Consider the following 19,583-nt stretch of genomic DNA (forward strand, 5'->3'; position numbering starts at 1 on the left):
GCCAAGGTCGGTGCCGGTTGTGGGCATGGAACTGCAGAGTCCAACTGCCCCAGAGATGGCGCCCCTATCGGTGCCGCTGTGGACGCCATGGTGGGTAGAACTGAAGACGCCGGAGCCATGGTGGCCACCCTAGAAGGGACCAGCATCGCTGGCAATGGTGGTACCGGCATGGCCCATGGGGCCAATGCTGATACTGGAATCCGTGCCAGAACCTGCAGCAGCGCCGATGACTGTACCGGCACCCCGGGCAAGAGGCCCGGTGCCAGTACTGCTGATGGTGCCATTGACGGTGTCACAAGGCCTGAGTTATATGGCACCGGCAGAGCTAAGACGGGTTCCGGGAGAGGTCCCAGCACTGAGGGAGGTCGAGTCCAGTCAAGCGCCAGGTGAGGCCTGGCAGCCTGTGCTGAAACTGGCAATGACGTAAAGGCAAGCGGTACTGGTCCCACTGCATAGGTGACTGGTGCCAACCAATTCAACCAGTGAGGAGGAGAAACTGGTGCCAGCATAGAAGACCTCGACGTCTCCGCCTCAACAGACGACGGAGGGGAGGTAGTGAGACTAATCAAGTCCTGCGCCACCTCAAAAATCTCCAGCATCGAGGGACGATGTGAGGGTAGCTGACCCGGACTGGATGGTTGGCCCACTCGCTTCCGCCGCACAGCAGCACTTGGAGATGTCTGCACCAGCAACTCGAAGCGACCAGCGTCCCACCTGGACTTCTGACTCGGAGACCTACCCCACGAAGTCTTTAGTTTCTTTGGTGCCGGGGAGTGAGAAGGGTGCTGAGCCCTCGGTACCGAAGTCCACGCACAGGATGGGGTGTGGCGCCGGCACACTGCGCACCATGGAGTGGCCACTGGGTGCCAGTTGTAGAGCTGTCTCCATGAGGAGAAGCTCGCTCCCTCTTCATGTGCGGTTTGAACAACGTGCAGATCTTACAGGCATCTGCTAAGTGGCCCTCACCCAAACACTTTAAGCAGCTATCATGAGGGTCTCCTTTAGGCATGAACTTGGCATGTATTGCGCAAGCCTTAAAGCCTTGCGGCCCTGGCATTCCTCATCCCTGAAGGGGGAAGGAAAACAAAGAACTCGCTAACTATATAACTAATTAAAACTATTTATAAGTATTTACAAACCCTACACTAAGAGAAAAACGGGAACCATTAACTCCTCAGAGACATGCTCCAAAAACCGTCACAGGCAGTAAGAAGGAACTGATGAGGGAGAACGCTGGCAGGGGTACTTATGCTCTGCTATTGCGGTGCCACTTGTACCGCTAGGGAAAACACTCCGGAGATGCGATGCACGCGGTGCGCACACCTGATTCGAATGGACATGAGCAACCACTCGAAGAAGAAATAATAGTGTTTCTATATAGGGATATGAGAAGTTAACTGGTAAGTATCACCCTTAAAAAGGTGATGCTTACTGGTTCTGGTTAACTAGTAACTGGTGGGGGCTGGAGCAGCTCCTCACCTGCCACAGACAAGGGGGCTGCTCCAGCCCAGTAGAGTATACCCACCACCCACAAGGGCTGCTCTTGTCTGAACCAGCCTCTGTCCATGGGGAGCTAAGTCACACTGCAGTCAGAGGCTGCTCCCACAACTGATATGACCTGTGTCTACTGGGACACCCACAGGCAGGAGTTCCTCCAGTGTCCAGAGCAGCCTGTCTGGAGCCCTGCTCCAGCAGGAGCTGGGAGCCAGCAGCAACCCCAGCTCCAGGACAGCGAATGGGAGCCCCGCAGGCTGGGGGCTGCTCCAGCTGGGTTGGAGCAGTCTCTAGCCCAGATCTTGCTTTAGGTTAACCTAATGTTTAACCAGTTAACTCACTAATGTTTAACCAGTTAACCGATTTACCAGGATTTTACATCTCTATTTCTAAATGTGTGCTAACATGTTATTTTTTCCTGCACCAGCAGCACTATTAACATAACTTTTTATGTCATAGGAAGACAATAGTGTTCTCAATCACTTGAAAATCTGGGAGTCCTGTGGCACCTTATAGACTAACTGAAGTGTAGGAGCATAAGGTGCCACAGGACTTCTCGCCGCTTTTGCAGATTCAGACTAACACGGCTACCCCTCTGATACTTGAAAATCTAGAGCAGTTGTACACGGGGGCCCTGACATTTTTACAACCTGGTCCAAAATTAAGGTGCAAAGATACAACAAACCTATTGGATGAGTATTCTTGGTATAGGTATGGTAACTGTGGCCTTTGTAGATTTCTGGACTAAGTTAACAAAAAAAAAATTCAGTTCTCCAAGTTTCTCAGAATTATGGAAACTGTTAGTCTTTCCTTGTTGCATCCTGATGTTCAATTCAGAATACATAGAGGATCATTTTTACATAGACGCTTTAGGTTAGAAGTCATTGCATGAATATTTTGTATGCCTACTTTTGCCCATAATATCTACTTTTCCAGGTTATCAATGCAGTGTTGAACACTAGCACTAGCTTTGTCAGCAATGCATACTAAAAGCCATGCATCTACATTGGTTATCACTTAGCAAGAAAACTAGACACTATTTATTCTGAAACAAGTTATATTTTTAACATGAAGGAAAATTAATGAAATACAATGCTATCGATTGTTCCTCACCAAGAAGCAAATTTCATTCAAGTCATTTACAGCCTTTCCGCGAGTTACGAACAAGTTACAGACTAAACACTTGCCCGTAACTCGATTTGTTCGTAACTCGGACCCCACTGAATTACATAGTGACCGCGCTGTTTGTAAGCACGGTTCTTGTTTGTAACTCAGGGACCACCTTTACGAACGCTCCAGGGGAACTTTGTCATAAATGCGAATGGTGGTAACTCAACCATTCGCAAGTTGGGGACCAGCTGTACTAATACAATCTGGTTGCAGCATTAGTTCCATGATCTCAAAGAACTGCAGAAAGCATATAAACTTCATTAGGAAAAAAAGGAATATTTCACCAGATTTAATAAGTAATTTATTCCTCCAGAGCACAAGTAATTGTCACTAGTATTCTACATGCACTGCACTGGCAATAATTAAGAAACACCACTGGCTAGAACACACACAATGATTCAGCTTTGAAATTCCTCAACTTTATAAACATTACAGTTTAACATAGCCAGTGTAGGTCTAATGTTTAGATAATATTTAAATGACCTAGATGACCTTCGGGATTTTTTTTTAAACTATGTGGAAAATTGAACGATTTCTAATGTCATTTATACCCAGATGGACTACAATTATAAATCTAAGGTCGTAACATATAATTTTTCAGTTTTATAGGAACCCCAATAAGCCAAAAGGGGCAATATAGGAAAGTAAAACACCTAAATTCAGGGTGTTTCCCAGAGAAGAAAAAGGCTTCTGATATTTGTTATTAATAAATAGTTTGTCTTAACTCACCCAATTCTCAAAGACTAGACAAAATATCTTGAAACCCTGCCTTAAAGAACTCCCTTGTAGATCAACAGGTAAGTAAGTGTTCTGGTGGGACCAAATTCCACATTCAAAATCCTTTAACTGACCACCCATAGCATTTAAAGTAAAGGATTTTGTCAGATCCAGTTTCAGCTGATTTCAAGTACCATGGTATTACATGGAGCAATTTTCTGATAGACAGATCCCATTTCATTCAGAGCTTTAACATTCAACAATTCAGGGATTTGTAGGCGGAAGTCAGTGCCTTGAACTGCACCCAGAAATAAACTGAAAGACTGCATCTCAAAGCAGATGTGATATTTAATTTGACAGCATCCCTGTAAGCCGTTAACCTAAGGAACATTTGGTTATATTGCTCAAGACTGCTTCAAAAGAAGAGTTTGAGACCTATCTTTCTATTTTTTGCTCTCCAAATACCCTTAAGATTAACAATGCACACTGACTATATTTAATTCCTCCTACCACTATAATCAGTTTAATAGTGAACAGCACACACTAAAGTACAAACGTTTTCTGATACTATTACCTTTCTTCCTATTGCGCCACTTGGTTTTTTAGGAGGAGGGGGTTCAAAAATCCTCTGTTGTTGCTGTGGGGGAAGCGTTGAATATAATGGAATGATTTTGATGTCACCCACTTCAGGACCCAAATCATCAATTTCTCTCTTTATCCTCTTACAGGCCTCATCAATCTCCTACAAAGCAAAAGTTGGAAAATAATAATTAATGGTCATTTTATTTTAAAATTTTGCATAGCAACTAAATTATTTCCATTTATAAAGAGCAGATCTAATTTTTTACTTTTAAAACCCAATCTAGGTGCTTGTAGAACTTCCAAAGGGATTTCCATAAAAGTCCATGATACCTCAGTTTCTGTACTCTAATGAATATGTAACCTTATTTGCATTCAACCCCCTTTTTCTTTTAGTCCTGTTTCCTAATTAATTCTCTACAAATTGTACTAAAATTGAAATCTCTCACCCAGGAATATTAAACTGCACTCATGACCTTTTCAATTTTCACAATCTAAAAGAAATTGATGTGCAAGATATTTTAAATAAGCCAATTAAGCTTTAATGTCACGTATCACTAATGCAATTATATGGAAGATTTGCTTCATTGTACCTAATAAGAACAAACACCTTTACAGTATAAACATGGATGTTCAAGAAGCAGACAGAACTCAGTCAAATATTTTAGGACTTATTTTAAAATTTGTTAAAATTCCACCTGAACACAAAATCACTGAATACATCAATCCATCTGAATGAACACCGGAAAAAAAAATAATGTGTGCATGTCTATAGTACCACAGTATCTAGTTTCTGAAGTACAGAAAATATTTAATGCTGCCCATTCATTTACAACTCTATTTTACTTGTATTTTAAATGAAAGTTATTTTAGTCAAATGACCCCTAATTATAGGAAGGTTTAATTAAAATAGGAAATTGTAGACAGCAGAATTTTAGGCCAGTGGCTCGTGATCCTATGAAATACTCTCTGAATAGCAAGCTAACAACTCCTTTTGGTACAAGTGAAAATTGACTGTTCCCCAAATAGCCTTCATACTAAAGAGTTAAATTAAGTTTTCTTTAAAAGAAAAACACATTTAACAGAAGTCAAAAATTACTACATTATATCCAAATAATAACACCAGATATCCCTTGCCTTATATAACTAGGCACCCTTAGGGTTATGCTGTTAAAATGTCTGATTAGCCAAGAAGAATTTTTTAAAGTTAATCTAAGTCTCTGAAATTCTCTCTAAACTTTAAGACAAAGTTATTTCACATATAAAAGAAAGTAGCAACATATTGCTAAAACATCTATTAGGTATAACCTACAAAACATGGGAAATAAATATTTAACTGGTATTTGAGTTTTCTGCACAATAATCTTCAGTATGAATTCAGTGTTTACAATATCGCATGTCATATTGACAGATGGACATCCCACGTAGGCCCAATGAAGCAGAAATAGGTAGTTTGCCAGCTTTCCTCTGACATCAGTTTAAGTGATATTTGGTTACTCAGATGTAAGTTTTGTATCTTCTTAAAAATTTAAATACACTAGGTACTTAAAATAAACCTCTACTAGACTAAGGTAAGCCTTGCAAACAAGTTCCATTGCTTGAAGTTGGACCCAATCTTATCCATTTCCAGGATAATTATATTATCTAGGCATTTCCATTATAAATATTAAAACAAATTTGTTATGTCATTGGCAAAAATCAACTGTCAAGCGATAAACAAAATAAATGCACCTTGCAACCTTCCCTGAAAAAGAAAGCAATCTAGTTCTGATGGAATGCCACCAACCAATACCAAAGACAGGACCCATAAAATAATAAAGCCCTGCTTCTGGTCACAAAGTGCTCAAATTTAATTAAATACCAACTGCAGTAATCTCACAGGTAATTTTATGTTTAAACTGAGTTTAGGACAAGCAAGTTGTCTATTTGCAAACAGCACAGAAAAAATTTAGGTATTGTGTTCTAAGCCACCCATTTCTCTTCAAGGGAAGGAAGGTTGTATTCCGTACCAGCTGGAGCTGCCAAATGAAGAGTAATCCCAATCAGAACTCATTAAAATAGTCCAGCATAGAAATAAGAAACACACAGCTAACCATTGCTATAGTCACCGTGTGTACCTTATTTCCTTCCCAGGTGCACATGAAGGGCAACAATGGCCATTTCTGCTAGTCTTATAGCAATATTGAACGCTGGAGAATCCTGTGGCTATGAACCATTTTGATGGAATGACATGGGGTGTCTCCATCCTCAATAGATGATATGTTATTTCTTTAAATGCTTCCACCCTCTGCCCCCTGCTAACAAGCATTATTTAGCCTTATCTATAACCAGTTCACTTTCTTTCAAATCATACTAGAGATGTGCAGCATATAAAAGCTTTTAAAACCTTCACTTCCAACAATGAGCAGAACAGAGACTTTCACAGGTAAGACTGCTTCCTTCTCAAGTTGTCTTGAGATAATGCTAATTTTTAAGTGTATACTAACAAAAATGTGCTATGAAAGAACTAAGGATTCACAGCTAAGCATTCAAGAGTCAAGAAATGCCAGAGGTAACGATGAAGGAATAATTAACTCTCTCTGTGGTAGGGATGTATGCGACTAATCAACTTTGTTGCTGCCTCTGGGGAGGGGAGCAAGGGGAGGGAAGAGGAGGGAGCCAGCTTAAAGGCCAGTTCCCCCCCCAGCTCTGGTTCCATGGAAGGGGGCAGAGGCACAGCAGTGGCCATCTTCGAAATATACAAGTCCCCCCATTGGGGCTCTTGTCCATTTCAAAGTTGGAACACGGCACGGAGCCCAGGGTCAGCAAGAAGCCCTCACTGGGCCTCTTGTGCATTTCAAAGCGTAAGCACCCACATGGAGCCCGGGATCAGCAGGACTCCCTACTGGCCCGTGGCTCCATACCGCATTCCAACTTTGAAATGTACATTTCAAAGATGGAACATGGAAGTTCTTCTCAACTAATCAAATAGTCGCTGGAAAATCCATCAACTCTGATTAGTTAATCGATCGAAATTTAACATCCCTACTCTGTGAACTCATTACAATGTCCTGAATTATACAACCATGCTGTATTTTGTAAGTGCCAAAGAATTTTTTTCTTAAAAACTTCAGATACTATTGTAGCATCTCATACTATTCCGTGGATTCTGTGTAAGAGATGCAAAATGATTCCATAAACATATGAGACACTGGATGAAGCTAGGCTTCTCTGGAGCTTTTGCTTCATTCCCTATTCATTATTCAGAGAAAATCTGGCAAGGGATTCTTACAAGGCTATAGATAAAAAGTCACAGGGTATGATGTATGATTTGAGAAACAACACATGATCAGTGAAACTTCAGGTGCACATTAAATTAAGCACTGAAGGAGGCTGGGTCCCATGTACACGTCGTACAACATGCTCATTCCTCACAAGCTTCCAGTAAACAATATGTACATATATTGCTGTTGGCATCCATAAATATGCAGTGCATGTCAATTACACAAGCCCCCTCAATACCTTTTTCAGAAGAATTATCTCTAGTGCATCTGAGTTTACTGTAGATTAGTGGAGAGCAATTGTAAAAGACTTGTAGCTTGGCAAAATCAAAACCAATTTTCACCTAAACATTCAAGGAAGAGCAGATCTATGGTGCAGGTTAAGTACTGTAATACTTTACTGAAAGAGCATTTAAACACAGTAGGGAAATGTGGTCTATATGAGATAGATGAAGAGGATAGACAACTGGTTGAAATCCCCCACTCAAAGACCAATTATCAATTCTGTGCTATCAAACTGGAAGGCTGCATCTACAATGAATCCCATGGAGGTCTGTCGTGGGTAAGGTGCTATTCACTATTTTCATTCATTAACTGAACAATGGAATGGAGAATATGTTTACAAGCATCAGGAGAGGATACAAAGCTAGAAGGAATCTCACACTTTGGAGAACTGTATTAAAATTCACAAAGACCTTAACAAATTGAGTATCTTTAAAGGAAATACAAACTGAATATGGTTCAACAATGTGATGCAGTGATGAAGGCTAATATTATGGGATGTATTTAATAGGACTTTCATATTAAGACAAAGGAGGTATTTGTTCTATTCTACTTGGAACTGCAGAGGGTTCAGGTGAAGCAGTGTGTCCAGTTTTGGGTGTCTGTCACATATTAAGAAAGATGCTGACAAACTGGAGAGACTCCAGAGGAGAGCAACAAAAGTAATAAAAGATAGAGAAAACATGCTCTATGAGAAAAAGTTTAAAAACTGGGCATATTTAGTTTTAAAATATATATAAAGATGACAGGAAACAAGCGTTTTCTATGAAGGTAGGACAAGTAGCAATCTTCTCAATCTGCAGCAAGGGAGATTTAGGTTAGATATTCAGAAAGTCTAACAATAAGGATATTTAACTATTGGAAAAGGTTACCAAGAGAGACTGCGGAAACCCAGTTACCGCAGTTTTTACATATAGGTTAGAGCAGTGATCACCAACTAGTAGATCGGGATCTACTGGTAGATCTTGGAGCCTCTGACAAGTGATCCTGACTGGTTTGGCCAAGAGGCTATCAATTGCTGGCACTTCGGATGCCCCTCCCCCTACAGCTGCACATCTCCTGCCCTTTTGTCTTGGAGATGCCGCCTCCAACTCCCCCGGGAGCCTCCTGCTTGCTGTGCAGGGCAGGGAAGGGAGAAGTTGTGCACTGATGTCAAGATGCCCCCTCTCCCACCTTGTATCCTATCTCCACAGGGCAGAGCGGGGGGCACAACAGGCTTTGGGAGGGAATTTGCTGGCTGCTTTTGCGAGTGGTGCAGGGCCAGGGCAGGGGTGAGCCTGCCTTAGCTTCACTGCACCACCACCCACAAGCCACCTGAGATAAGCAGTGCCCAGTCAGAGCCCACATCCTGAAACCCTATCCCAATCATGAACCCCCTCGAACCCCAGACTCCTTCCCTAGCCCCAAGCACCCCTGCATCCAGACACCCTCCCAAAGCCTGAACCTAGAACCCCCTCTAGCAACCCAACTGCCTGCCCCAGGCTCAGTTCAGAGCCCCCCTTGCACTCCAAATCCCTTAATCTAAGACAAGAGCCTGCGCTCCAACCCACTGCTCCTGCCTGGTGAAAGGGAGGGAAGATGGAGTGAGCAGGGGTGGGGCCTCAGAGAAGAGGCAAGAAGAAGACAGTGCAAGGGAATTTGAGCTTGAGGTAGCTCTTGGATTGCACTTACATTCAAAAAGTGATCTCATGCTTAGAAAGGCTGGAGACCACTGGGTTAGAGACAAACACCTTTCAGGGATGGTTTAGGTCCGTGGTCACCAACCCCCATTTCTCCCCACCCCGAAGAAACCCCACTACTTATCTTCAGCAACACTGGAGGTAGTGCCAGCTTCCTTCAGGGTGGAAGGAAGTCTGGCAGCTGTGCGCCACTTCTGGGGTTTCAGGAAGTGCGCCAGCTGCTCCCCCTCCCTCAAACAGCCAGTGCCATACCAGACCCAGGTCTGTGGCACGCCGGGGACTTGCTGCGCGGAGTGAAAGGGGGTAGGAGTCACCAGTGGAGGAGCGCACCGGGGGCTTCCCTTCTCTGCAGGGAGAGGGGGGGTCCTGGGAGAAGGCACTTGCTGGTGCTTCCCTCCTCTGTGTGTGTGGGGGGGGGAGAGTCATCCCATACTGGGACTTCCCTCCTCTGCTGCAGGGGAGCAGAGGGAGGAGGAGTCCCCCCGAAGAGGCACGCACCGGAGCTTCCCTCCTCTGCAAGGGGCGAGTCCTGGGAGGAGGCACTTACCGGGGCTTTCCTCCTCAGAGGGAGGGGCGGGGGAGAGAGTCCTGGGAGGAGGGGCATGCCAGGGTTTCCCTCCTCTGTGTGTGGGGGAGGAGGTAGGAGTCCCAGGGGGAAGCACATGCCGGGGAAGCGCGTGCTCCCACCAACACCCTGACCCCATTGGCACCCTGCCCCAGCACCCTGTCCCCTGCTCCCACTGGCGTCCTGTCCCCTGCCACAGAACCCCATCCCGACCCAGCACCCACTGGCAACCTGCCCCCTGCCATTCTGCCCCCTGCCCCAGCACCCACTAGCACCATTCCCCCTACTTCCACCAGGATAGTTGGGGCCACATTAGTGAGGTTTGGGGGAGGGGTTTGGAGGAGGGGTTTTTTTTTGCATCTCACTTGTGTGGCCACAACTGACTTTTCTGTGGGTCAGTGACCCCTGACTCAAAACAGGTTCCCCGCCCTTCTCATGAATGAAACTTTGTGTTTAACATTTTATTTAAAAATGATGCCTGGCCACAAACCCCCAATTGGGGCCTTGCCCCCATGTGTCCGCAGCATCATAACACTCCTGCACCACACCACACCACCCCCCAACCCTAGATCTGAGCCTATCATACACTGGAACCTCCTGTAGTGAACCTTTCACATCCTCAAACTTCTGCACACCCACATCTTCAGTCTTCTGCCTAAACACTTCTGCACCATCCACACACTGAAAATCTGTCCTAAGCCCATCATACTCCCAACATCCCTGCCCTGTGCCCTCACATCCACAAGATTCTGGCTTGCTCAGTACCCAAACCCTCCACCTGACCCCAACACTCCTCAGCCTGTAGCCTCCTCCCCAAGCCAACAACCCCTTCTCTACCTCCTCCTGCATCCATATTCCCTCCAAGAGCTTGCACCTCTCACCCCTTTCCACACCCAAATCCCTCATTCCCACCCCAGAGCCCACACATCCTGTCTCAACCCAGTGAGGGTACGGCTAGACTGCAGGAGTTTCTGGTATTCCAGAGGTATCTTGGAAAAACTCTTCCACGTGCAAACATGCTCTCTAACTCCTGTATTCCTCTTTCCACAAGGAATAAGGGGGCTTCCGAAAAGGGTTTTTTTCTGACCTTTGGCCCGGTCTAGACAGGCCAAATGTTGGAAAAACCTCTTTCTACAAAAGAACTGAAAAAAAGCGGTAGTGTAGCTGTACCCTGAGAGTTTATAAGGGATGGGGATAACAAGTGATGGGGGGGGAGGGAGGGAGAGGAAGAGAGGGAGGCAGGGCTTCAAGGAACAATGGGGGTCTTGGGTGAAGGATGGGGCAGTAGATCTTGGCTTGTTCTGACATTCAGAAAGTGATCTTTGGCATAAAAAGGTTGGAGACCACTGGTTTAGGTATACTTCACATTGCCTCTGAACAGGAATATAGAGTGGCAACGGTCTCTGAAATATCCCTGATCGTTTAGGAAGGCAACAAGTATGAAAAAGGTTGAGAAACAAGGGATAGATTCCACTCCAGTGTTTAGGCCAGCGACTGCTGACCTAGGGATGTTAAATTGCTGGTAATCAGCTACTTAGTAGCTATCTGGCCCGGAAGCTAACCTAGCTGCGGCTCTGCCTTTTACATGTAGTAGGAGCTTGGCTTATTCCTGGCTCATACTTGGTCCCCCTGTATGCCTCTGACTCTTTTGCCCCCCAGAGATGGTGCTGGGGGGAAATCCGGCTTTTAAAGCCAGCTCCCCCCTTGCTGCCCCTCTCTGATAGAAGCAGCAAATGGAGGGAGGGGAAGCAACTAGTTACTTACATCCTTATACTGACCCTCAGAAGAAAAAAAAAAAAGCAGTCAGGGACAAAACACAAGTGAGAAGCCCCTGACTGAGAAAAAGCAACTCCCCCCATTCTCCTTGCACCCCAGAGCCTAGAGGGGCCCAAGCTAGTAAATTTTGTGTGTTCCATCCCTATGGGTACGGGGCAGGAGGGCTCAAGTGCCAGCATGGGCTCCCCAATGCTGAGCCTTGGGGGCCAGATCCAAGCAAGCCGAGAGCCGCATCCAGCCCCTGAGCCTGACGTTTCCCACCCCTGGTTTAAGCACTCACATTTTTGGTTAAAACAAATTTTAACTATATACATTAAAACTAGATTTTAATTAAAGGAAAAAACAAAAATACAAGTAATCAGCAATCAGTGACTTTTTCAGCTACTATGAGAAACTAAGCGGGCATGAGGTTTATGCCTCCTTATATAACCTTACTTAATTCCATAGCTCAAAATGAAGTCTGCACATCTACCAACAATTTAAGATTTCACAAGGGCCCTGGGCTTATGCAGGATGCAAGTGCTTCTTGCAAGCAAGCACTGACAATACTCCAAGAAGCATAACTGAACAATGCCAACTTGTATTACCAGCACAGCTGAGAATACAATAAAAGTGTCTAATCTGCACCTCATATAAATAGAAAAGAGGCATCTGCCTTTTCTATAGCTACAATGCCAACATCAGAAAAGCCTTATATGAGCATACTACAGAATCTATGGAACTTGCAGGTGAAAAGTTACATTTCAAGTACTGAACCCAAATAATGATTTGTGACCACACATAGATTCCTACTGAAAGGCTGACTGCAGTTATGCTTCATAGAAACAGATATAGCAATCTTCACGTAAACCTGAACAGCAGAGCTGCATTGTAATTACACAAGAGACAAAAAGAGCAGAAGTCCTGAATCATTATTCCTCCCCAATGAGGGATGAATGCTCCCATAACTTTATCAGAGTTTAATTACTGTATAAAGGCTACGATCTACCTTAGATCTTTGTACCAACCACTCACTTTCCTTGGAATATCTGCATAGATTGAGGGAGTTCTGAACTCCTTTCCTGAAATAAGGAAATGAAGATTAAGGAGCCTTGGAGTCCCTTCCTCAGTAAAGGGATTATGGAGAAAAATTATGGTGGATGAGGAAGCAGATGGCTCCATTTTCCTTTCTCCCAAGAATGTATGACTTTTCCCTTTATGATTCTGCTATGTCAGGATCTGAGTTCTCAAAGACAAAGGTTCTTTACGAGACAATTCCTTATTCACTGAGGGATCACTGAAAAGTTATTTCTTTGGAAACCCAGTTCTGTCAACTCCTCAGTCACCAACCTCTGTTTTCAAGAACAGTGTTTGTATGATCCCTTAGACTAATAAGGGACAGAGGTGGAGATTCCCTGCCTTGCACTCTCCTGAGTGCCCACAATTCCTGCACTATTTCAGTACACGCACACAAACCCTCCTCACTGCTCCAAACTCAATCTTTCTTAGCAGCACCGAAAATGTTTCAGATTTGTGCTCAGTTCATGTTAGGGGCATGTTAATCCTTTTACCGAAGGGCCAAACAACTCGCTTTCTTTCAATCATACTCAGTCCCCATTACTCGGGAAACAAGCAAAGCTCCTGAGTCATGATTACATTCACCTAATGGCTTATTAGAATCTTTCATTTCCCCCCTCATGTTAGTTTCCTTGACTAGCAAAATTAGAGTCTGTGACATTAGAGAAAAAGGAGGACAAAACTTGACATGAACAACTGGTGCTCACTGCCTATTTTCTGAAAGCTGCCATACGTAGGACTTGAACTCACAGTACAAAGATGTTGCTCAGATTTAATTGCCACAGTATATCACCAGAAGCGTCCAGTTACTTGATAGCATACTGCTGACCAAAAGCAGCGAGGAGTCCTGTGGCACACCCCTGATGCTGACCAAAGTTCTGGCTTAAAATGAGCCCTAGTTTTACTGTATAAGCACATTTCTTTCTGGCTCATGAGTGAGGCTCAACCTAACCTTGAGTTCTAAACATTGTCCAAAATATCTTTGACAATATTGCCTATCCCAAAATGGCAGCGTGCCATGCAGTGCTTAGTTCAAGTAGGATTACAGCCATACCCAGAGCTTCAATGTATGCCAAATAAAGTAACCAGTTGATTTTTAGGGGGGACTAAATCAGGATTCCCTTGCTCAAACAACCCCATGCTTGGAGTACTAATCCTACCTCATATGCCCATGAAGTAGATAATTTCCAGACAATCTGAGTCAGCATGTGTATTTTAGAATAGATCAATCTTTTAAACAGCAAGTGATGCTCAACAGTAAATGATGCTCAATATTTCTAACACACCACTAATCATTGTACTGACCCTCAGGATCCGCCCCCAATCCATCCCACAAGAGGTAGACATTTATGTGGATGCCTCCTAACAGTTGTAATGAGAGTATGGACTTCTACACCGATTGCTTCTGCAACGTGCACAGGCTGACACTGTGGACAAACAATATCATGAGACATAACCTCAGCCTCAAAAATAACTCCAACATTATAATAAGAGAGGCTGACAAAGGAACCACTATAGTCATCATGAACAGGAAAGATTACCAACAGGAGGCCACATTCTACAGGCCTCTTTCCTCTGATTCCACTGAGGAATACGAAAAGAAACTACACCATCTGCTCATGAAACTCCCTGCTACAACTGGAGGGAGGGAGGGACACACACACACACAATATATTATTCATGTAAGAAATAAAGGGTTTCTTGAATAGTGGCTCAAAAAATTGTCCTTGGGATAAATGCATGTGGAAGGGGAAGACTATCATAGCAACCATAGGGGAAAAAGGCTCAGCACTTGAATACAAGAAAGGGTTACTGTTAGGGTTGCTGTAAAATCCTGTTCAATGGGTTAACCAATTAAAGGAGATGGTGAGCACTTGCCCACCACTGGGCTGGACCAGACCTCCCCCGCCTGCTATGGGGACAGGGAGAGGAGTGTAGCCTTAACCGATTAAGAATTCATATCCTCATTGCATCAACAATCAGGATGAACGTATCCCAATATGCAGTTTTTCCCTGGCCTAAACACAAGTGATTTATGTTGGAACACTGAGGCATGAAGAGGGACACACTGACCAATGCTGTCATCACTTCAACTTAAGCCCTTATCTACCTAGTATTTTCACCAAACCCAGACAGAAATACTTTTGCCAATCTGGTGTGCCAAGCCACTTCCTTAACCTTGCTAAATTCTTTCCTCATAATCCATCCATACTGAAACAACAGATTTTAAGGCCAGAAGAAATGTATCAAATCACGTAGTCTAGCCATTTTTTCATTGCATCGTGATTTCCTTCTGACAACAAAGTTTATTTCATGACTCCAGGGAAGAGGGGGAGGGGAAAGATACTGAATACTGAGCCCAGCTGAGCCCCATCACTCGGGACCATAGCTGAAGTCCAAGGGTTATAACCTTAACCCTGCATGGTGGAGCTTAGGCTTTAGCTTCAGGCCTGGGAAGTGGGGCTTGGACTTGGACCCCAGCAAGTGTAATACCAGTTTTGTAGATTAGGGATGTAAAAGTATAACCATTTACATGGTTAACCAATGATTACATGGTTAACCTGGGCTCATCAGTTAACATGCCTGGTTAGATGCAGCCATCCATCTATCTCCTCTCATACGCAGGGGCAGCTGTGTGTAACCATGCCTTCAGAAACCTATTGTTTGTGTGTATAGTAAGTTTTCAGTCTTTGTGTACATAGTAAGTTTTCAGAACATCAGAACACCCCTTTAGAAACTGAATTGTAGGTTGCTGCTATAGTGAGCTCTTTTGCCCTTTTTTGGTTTCTTTATGATATATAAACCAATCTTCAATTTTTTCTGCTTGGTTCTACTTCAAATATCCCCCTAGGCTTTGAAGTGTAGCAACAGCTCCCCACTCCCTTGCTGCCTAGAGCTGTTACACTTCAAAAGCGACAGCAAAATGCATCGACTATTCGATTAGTCAATTACTCGTAATTTAACATCCATACTGTAACACATTAACGGGACAAATATATGTATTGAATCTATAACAAAGGCTTCCTTCAAAGCTGTGTGACAGTCAGGTCAGAGATACACAAAGGAGTAATGGAAGGGAGGTATATTAGCCTCAGATTGAGAACATCTCTGTACCCAGGGTAACTGGAAGTGACTAGTCCAGAGCCAGCAGAGTCAACTGGGGCAGTTAAGCACTTGGAGCTGGTTGGGTGGGCCTCCAGAGTCAGGTGAGCCTAGGCTAATTAGAATACCTGGGGCCAATTAAAGAACCAGTTGAGACCAGTTATAAGAAGAGCTTCCCTGCTGTTAGTTTTGGTGCACAAGTGACTGAAAGGAAAGAGGGAGTGCTGCCGGGCGTTTAGGAGAAACAAGCAACAGCACATACCAGAAAGAGCCTGAAAGGAAGGAAGGTACTGGGGAAATAGCCCAGTGTTTTTTGTAGCCATATCACAGCTGGTATTAGAGTCCCTTATAGGCAGCTACCATTAAAGGGCCCTGCAATGGAGCCTGAAAAAGGGTGGGCCCGGATCCCCACCAGCAACCACTTCCCCATCTCCACTCAGAGAAAAGACTGCTGGGGAAAGGAAAGAGATTTACCCCCCCTCTCTATTATTTGGGAGTCCACTGACACTATGGAGTTTATACCTTATGCTGGCCAATGATGAGCAGCTCAACCAACAGCAAGCTGATGCCCTAGGTTTGGTGCCTAAATTGAGGACTGCTGAGAGCCCGAGGCAAAATCTGCCTGAAAGCACAGGACCCACCAAGTTTTGAGTAGGAGCTTTATTACAGCTGTTAAAATCAGTTAAGTTAAAGATGTTAAAAATGTTAACGTAAGTATTCCTTTTCCTCTCTACTGGCTTTCACTCTTGTGATGTCACATTCACTAGTTCTCCACTAGGCTTCCACATCAGTCAATGCAAATTTCTCATAAAAAAACCTTTTAGAAGTCATCTTTCTGGAGCAGTTTCTGTCTTTCACTTCATTACACAGTTAAAGGTCAGAAGTCAATACACAGAAGAAAGGCCATTTTCCTAATTCAGGTACTGGAATCTGAATGGGAACAAGGATCTGAACCCATTCATTTAGTTAATTAAAAAGCCTCAAGGAAGTGAGGGGATTTTTAAGCATTCTAATGTACCAAATTACAGAACAGACTCTCTCAACAGAGGTTTATCAGGTAAGTTTCAAGCGGTTTACTTAATCCAGATGTGAAAAAAAAATCTCACAGCAATCTCATTAAATCTCCATTCTCAAGGTCACATTCTATATTGTGAGACGGAGGAAAAAATTATCTGAGTCAGAAATGTTGACAGATTATACCTTGAATGGTTCTATTCACTTTCACTAATCTAGGAGCAGGATATCAGAGGGAGAATCTAGGTAGGGAACAGGACCAGAGCCTCTGCTTCTGTGCTATCTTGGTGTCTTAAAAGAAGTACAGGATACCAGAAGCCGTTACATCATGTAACTAACTCTCTTGAATCTTAACCAGAGAAACACAACTGTATGATTAGCAAGACTATCCAAGGAGAAGCCTGCAAATGTTGAATATCAAAGCAAATGAACCGTACCAGGGTTTTAAATGTTTTAATAGTCATATTATGAGCAACACATTAGGCTAACTTTAAGAAACTGAATTTTGTGACCCTTAGAAACCACTTCCAAGGTCCTATCTGCAGTACAAACAGTAGGGTCTTAGGGAAAGACAAGGGCCAAGGAAAATCAAGTATAGGAAAAATGCTGAGCAAGCAAGGAGCTATCTGTATGAAAGCCAACCATTACTTTCAAAAGCATCTCTGTGATACTAAACCAAGCTCATCAGAAAAGGCAGTGGCAATTGCAAAGATTATGTTTGCCCTTTTTACAAGACTAAAATTTTGTATGAAGTATGCCTTGAGAGTTATATGAAAAAAAAGACAGTTATCTGTTTCTGTATCTGGTGTTTTTTGTGATGTGTTGCTCATTCAATGTAGAGTGTGCACGCTTGCCAGAGGCACCAGTGATAGAAAATGGAGGAGCTGGCTCAGGCGTCCCCTGAAATGTCACTCATATGCTGTGTTATATAGGGCTCATCCGGGCACCGCTCCCCCCTCAGTTCCTTCTTGTTGGAAAACAACACAACTGAAGAGAAAGGGTAGGATGTTGAATGGATATGAACAATATGGAAATGTCTTTTCTTCTTCCAATGCTTGCTCATGTCTATTCAACTTAGGCAATTGCAAGCTGTATCTCTGAAGATGGGAAGAGTTCCCATCTGAGCAGAACAGGAAACTTCTGCATGTACAGACATGCAGACTGCAACACAGTTCTTCCGGAGGCTGTATCTTCTCAGGCTTGTTATACAACACCCTGAGTCATAGCAAAGCTGTGCACCGAAGACCACACCACAGCCCTGCAAATCTCCTGGAGAGAACCATTAGCAAGAAAGGTTGCATAGGAGGCTTGCTCTTTGGTTGAATGGGCCCTGAAAAGTGGGGGCAGCTGTGCTCCTGCCAGCTGGTAGCATGTCCGAATGCACGGATATCCAATTGGAGATCCTGTGTCTCGATACTGGGAGCTCCTTCATCTTCTCAGTGTATGCCTCAAAGAGCTGGGGTGACTTATGGAATAGCATTTTTCTGTCAATATAAAAAGCGAGGGCCATGTCATAGTCCATGGCATGCAGTCACCTCTCCTCATTGGATGTATGATGCTTCAGGGAGAATACCAGGAGGAAGACATCTTTGACCCATGTGGAATGCTGAGACCACCTTGGATAGGAAGAGGGGAGGTATGACTGAAGGTGGACCTTGTCTTTAAACAAGATAGTGTAAGGGGGGCTCTGAAGTCAAGGCATGCAGATCAGAAACTCTTGTAACTAATGTAATCGCCACCCGGAAGGCCACCTGAGCAGCCATGCCATGAAGTGGAATGACAGGTCCCAGAGGAGTAGATGGCTATGATCCTGAGAGAGCAGGTCTGGACAGAGAGGCAAGGAGGAATCACTCCGAGGCTCAGAAAGTGGCAAACCAGTGCTGGCAAAGCCACACCAGCATGATGAGAGTGACCTTGGCTCTGTCCTGATTGACATTCGCAAAGAGCTTAGCAATAAGGGGAATATACATAAAACACGTCAGACAATCACAGGATGAGGAAGGCACGCATCAGGGACCCCAATCTCGCATGCGGTATGGAGCAGAAGCTTCCTGTTCTGCTCAGCGGCAAAAGAGATACAACTGCCAAGTGCCCCACTTCCAAAAGAATATGGAAGCAACTTGTGGATAGAGAGCTAACTCATGGTGAGATGAGAACTGCCCACTAACTGGGAGATAGTGGGTTTCCAGGTGAATATAGGCATTGGATGCAGAAGTTTCAGAGACAGACTGCCTCCTGACAGAGCATTCTGGATAGAGCTCTGGGCATTGGATGTGGCCATGTTGTCCTTGAAGACACAAACCACTCCACCCACCAGATGAGGAAGACCTCGCACACCTCTGAGAATCGCCCTTAGCTCTTGCACATTTATGTGAAGCGCCTCCTCAGGTCTAGAGGTCGCCTAGATGGGTGCCCCATCCCAGATCTGAGGCATCCAATACTGGATTTATGGAGTGGGGATCCAATCCTGGCTCTATGGAGTGGGGAAAGAGCCTCTCCTCAGAACACTTTCATTGCTGGACCACTAGGTGAGAGTGTAGAAGACTGGAGCCAGAACGGTCACAAGCCTGCTGAGGAAATGTCTGGAGGATGCACATGGAAGGGGAAGCATCTTGAGCCTGGTGTATTTGACCATGTAAGTGGAAATCACCATGTGCCTGAGCAGCTGAAAGAATATTGTGGCCATGGACATCGGAAGTGATTAGCAGGGGTATGATGTCTGCAAAGGCATGAAGCCTGTCTGGAAGGAGGGAAGCCCTCGCGGAGGTTAAGTCAAGTACCATGCCTGTGACCTACCCATTTGAGCAGTACTGGCTGTGACTTTTACCAACATGCTGAGGTGGTGTCAGCCAGAGCAGAAAATCCACATTTCAGCATACCTTGCAGCTG

The 19,583-nt window shown here is 44.3% G+C and overlaps 1 protein-coding gene across 2 annotated transcripts in view; it reads right to left on the bottom strand.

The window, feature by feature from the left end:
* The window catches only part of DHX15 (DEAH-box helicase 15), a 76,988-nt gene that overhangs the window by 34,675 nt on the left and 22,730 nt on the right, over window positions 1-19,583 (bottom strand). For both annotated transcript variants that reach the window (XM_075930637.2, XM_075930636.2), the window contains exon 6: window positions 3,956-4,123. In XM_075930637.2, coding sequence (XP_075786752.1) covers window positions 3,956-4,123 — 168 coding nt within the window. The remainder of the gene's footprint in view (window positions 1-3,955; window positions 4,124-19,583) is intronic.

Source organism: Pelodiscus sinensis, chromosome 4 (genome assembly GCF_052426305.1).
Source record: "Pelodiscus sinensis isolate ZL-2025 chromosome 4, ASM5242630v1, whole genome shotgun sequence".
NCBI lineage: Eukaryota > Metazoa > Chordata > Testudines > Trionychidae > Pelodiscus > Pelodiscus sinensis.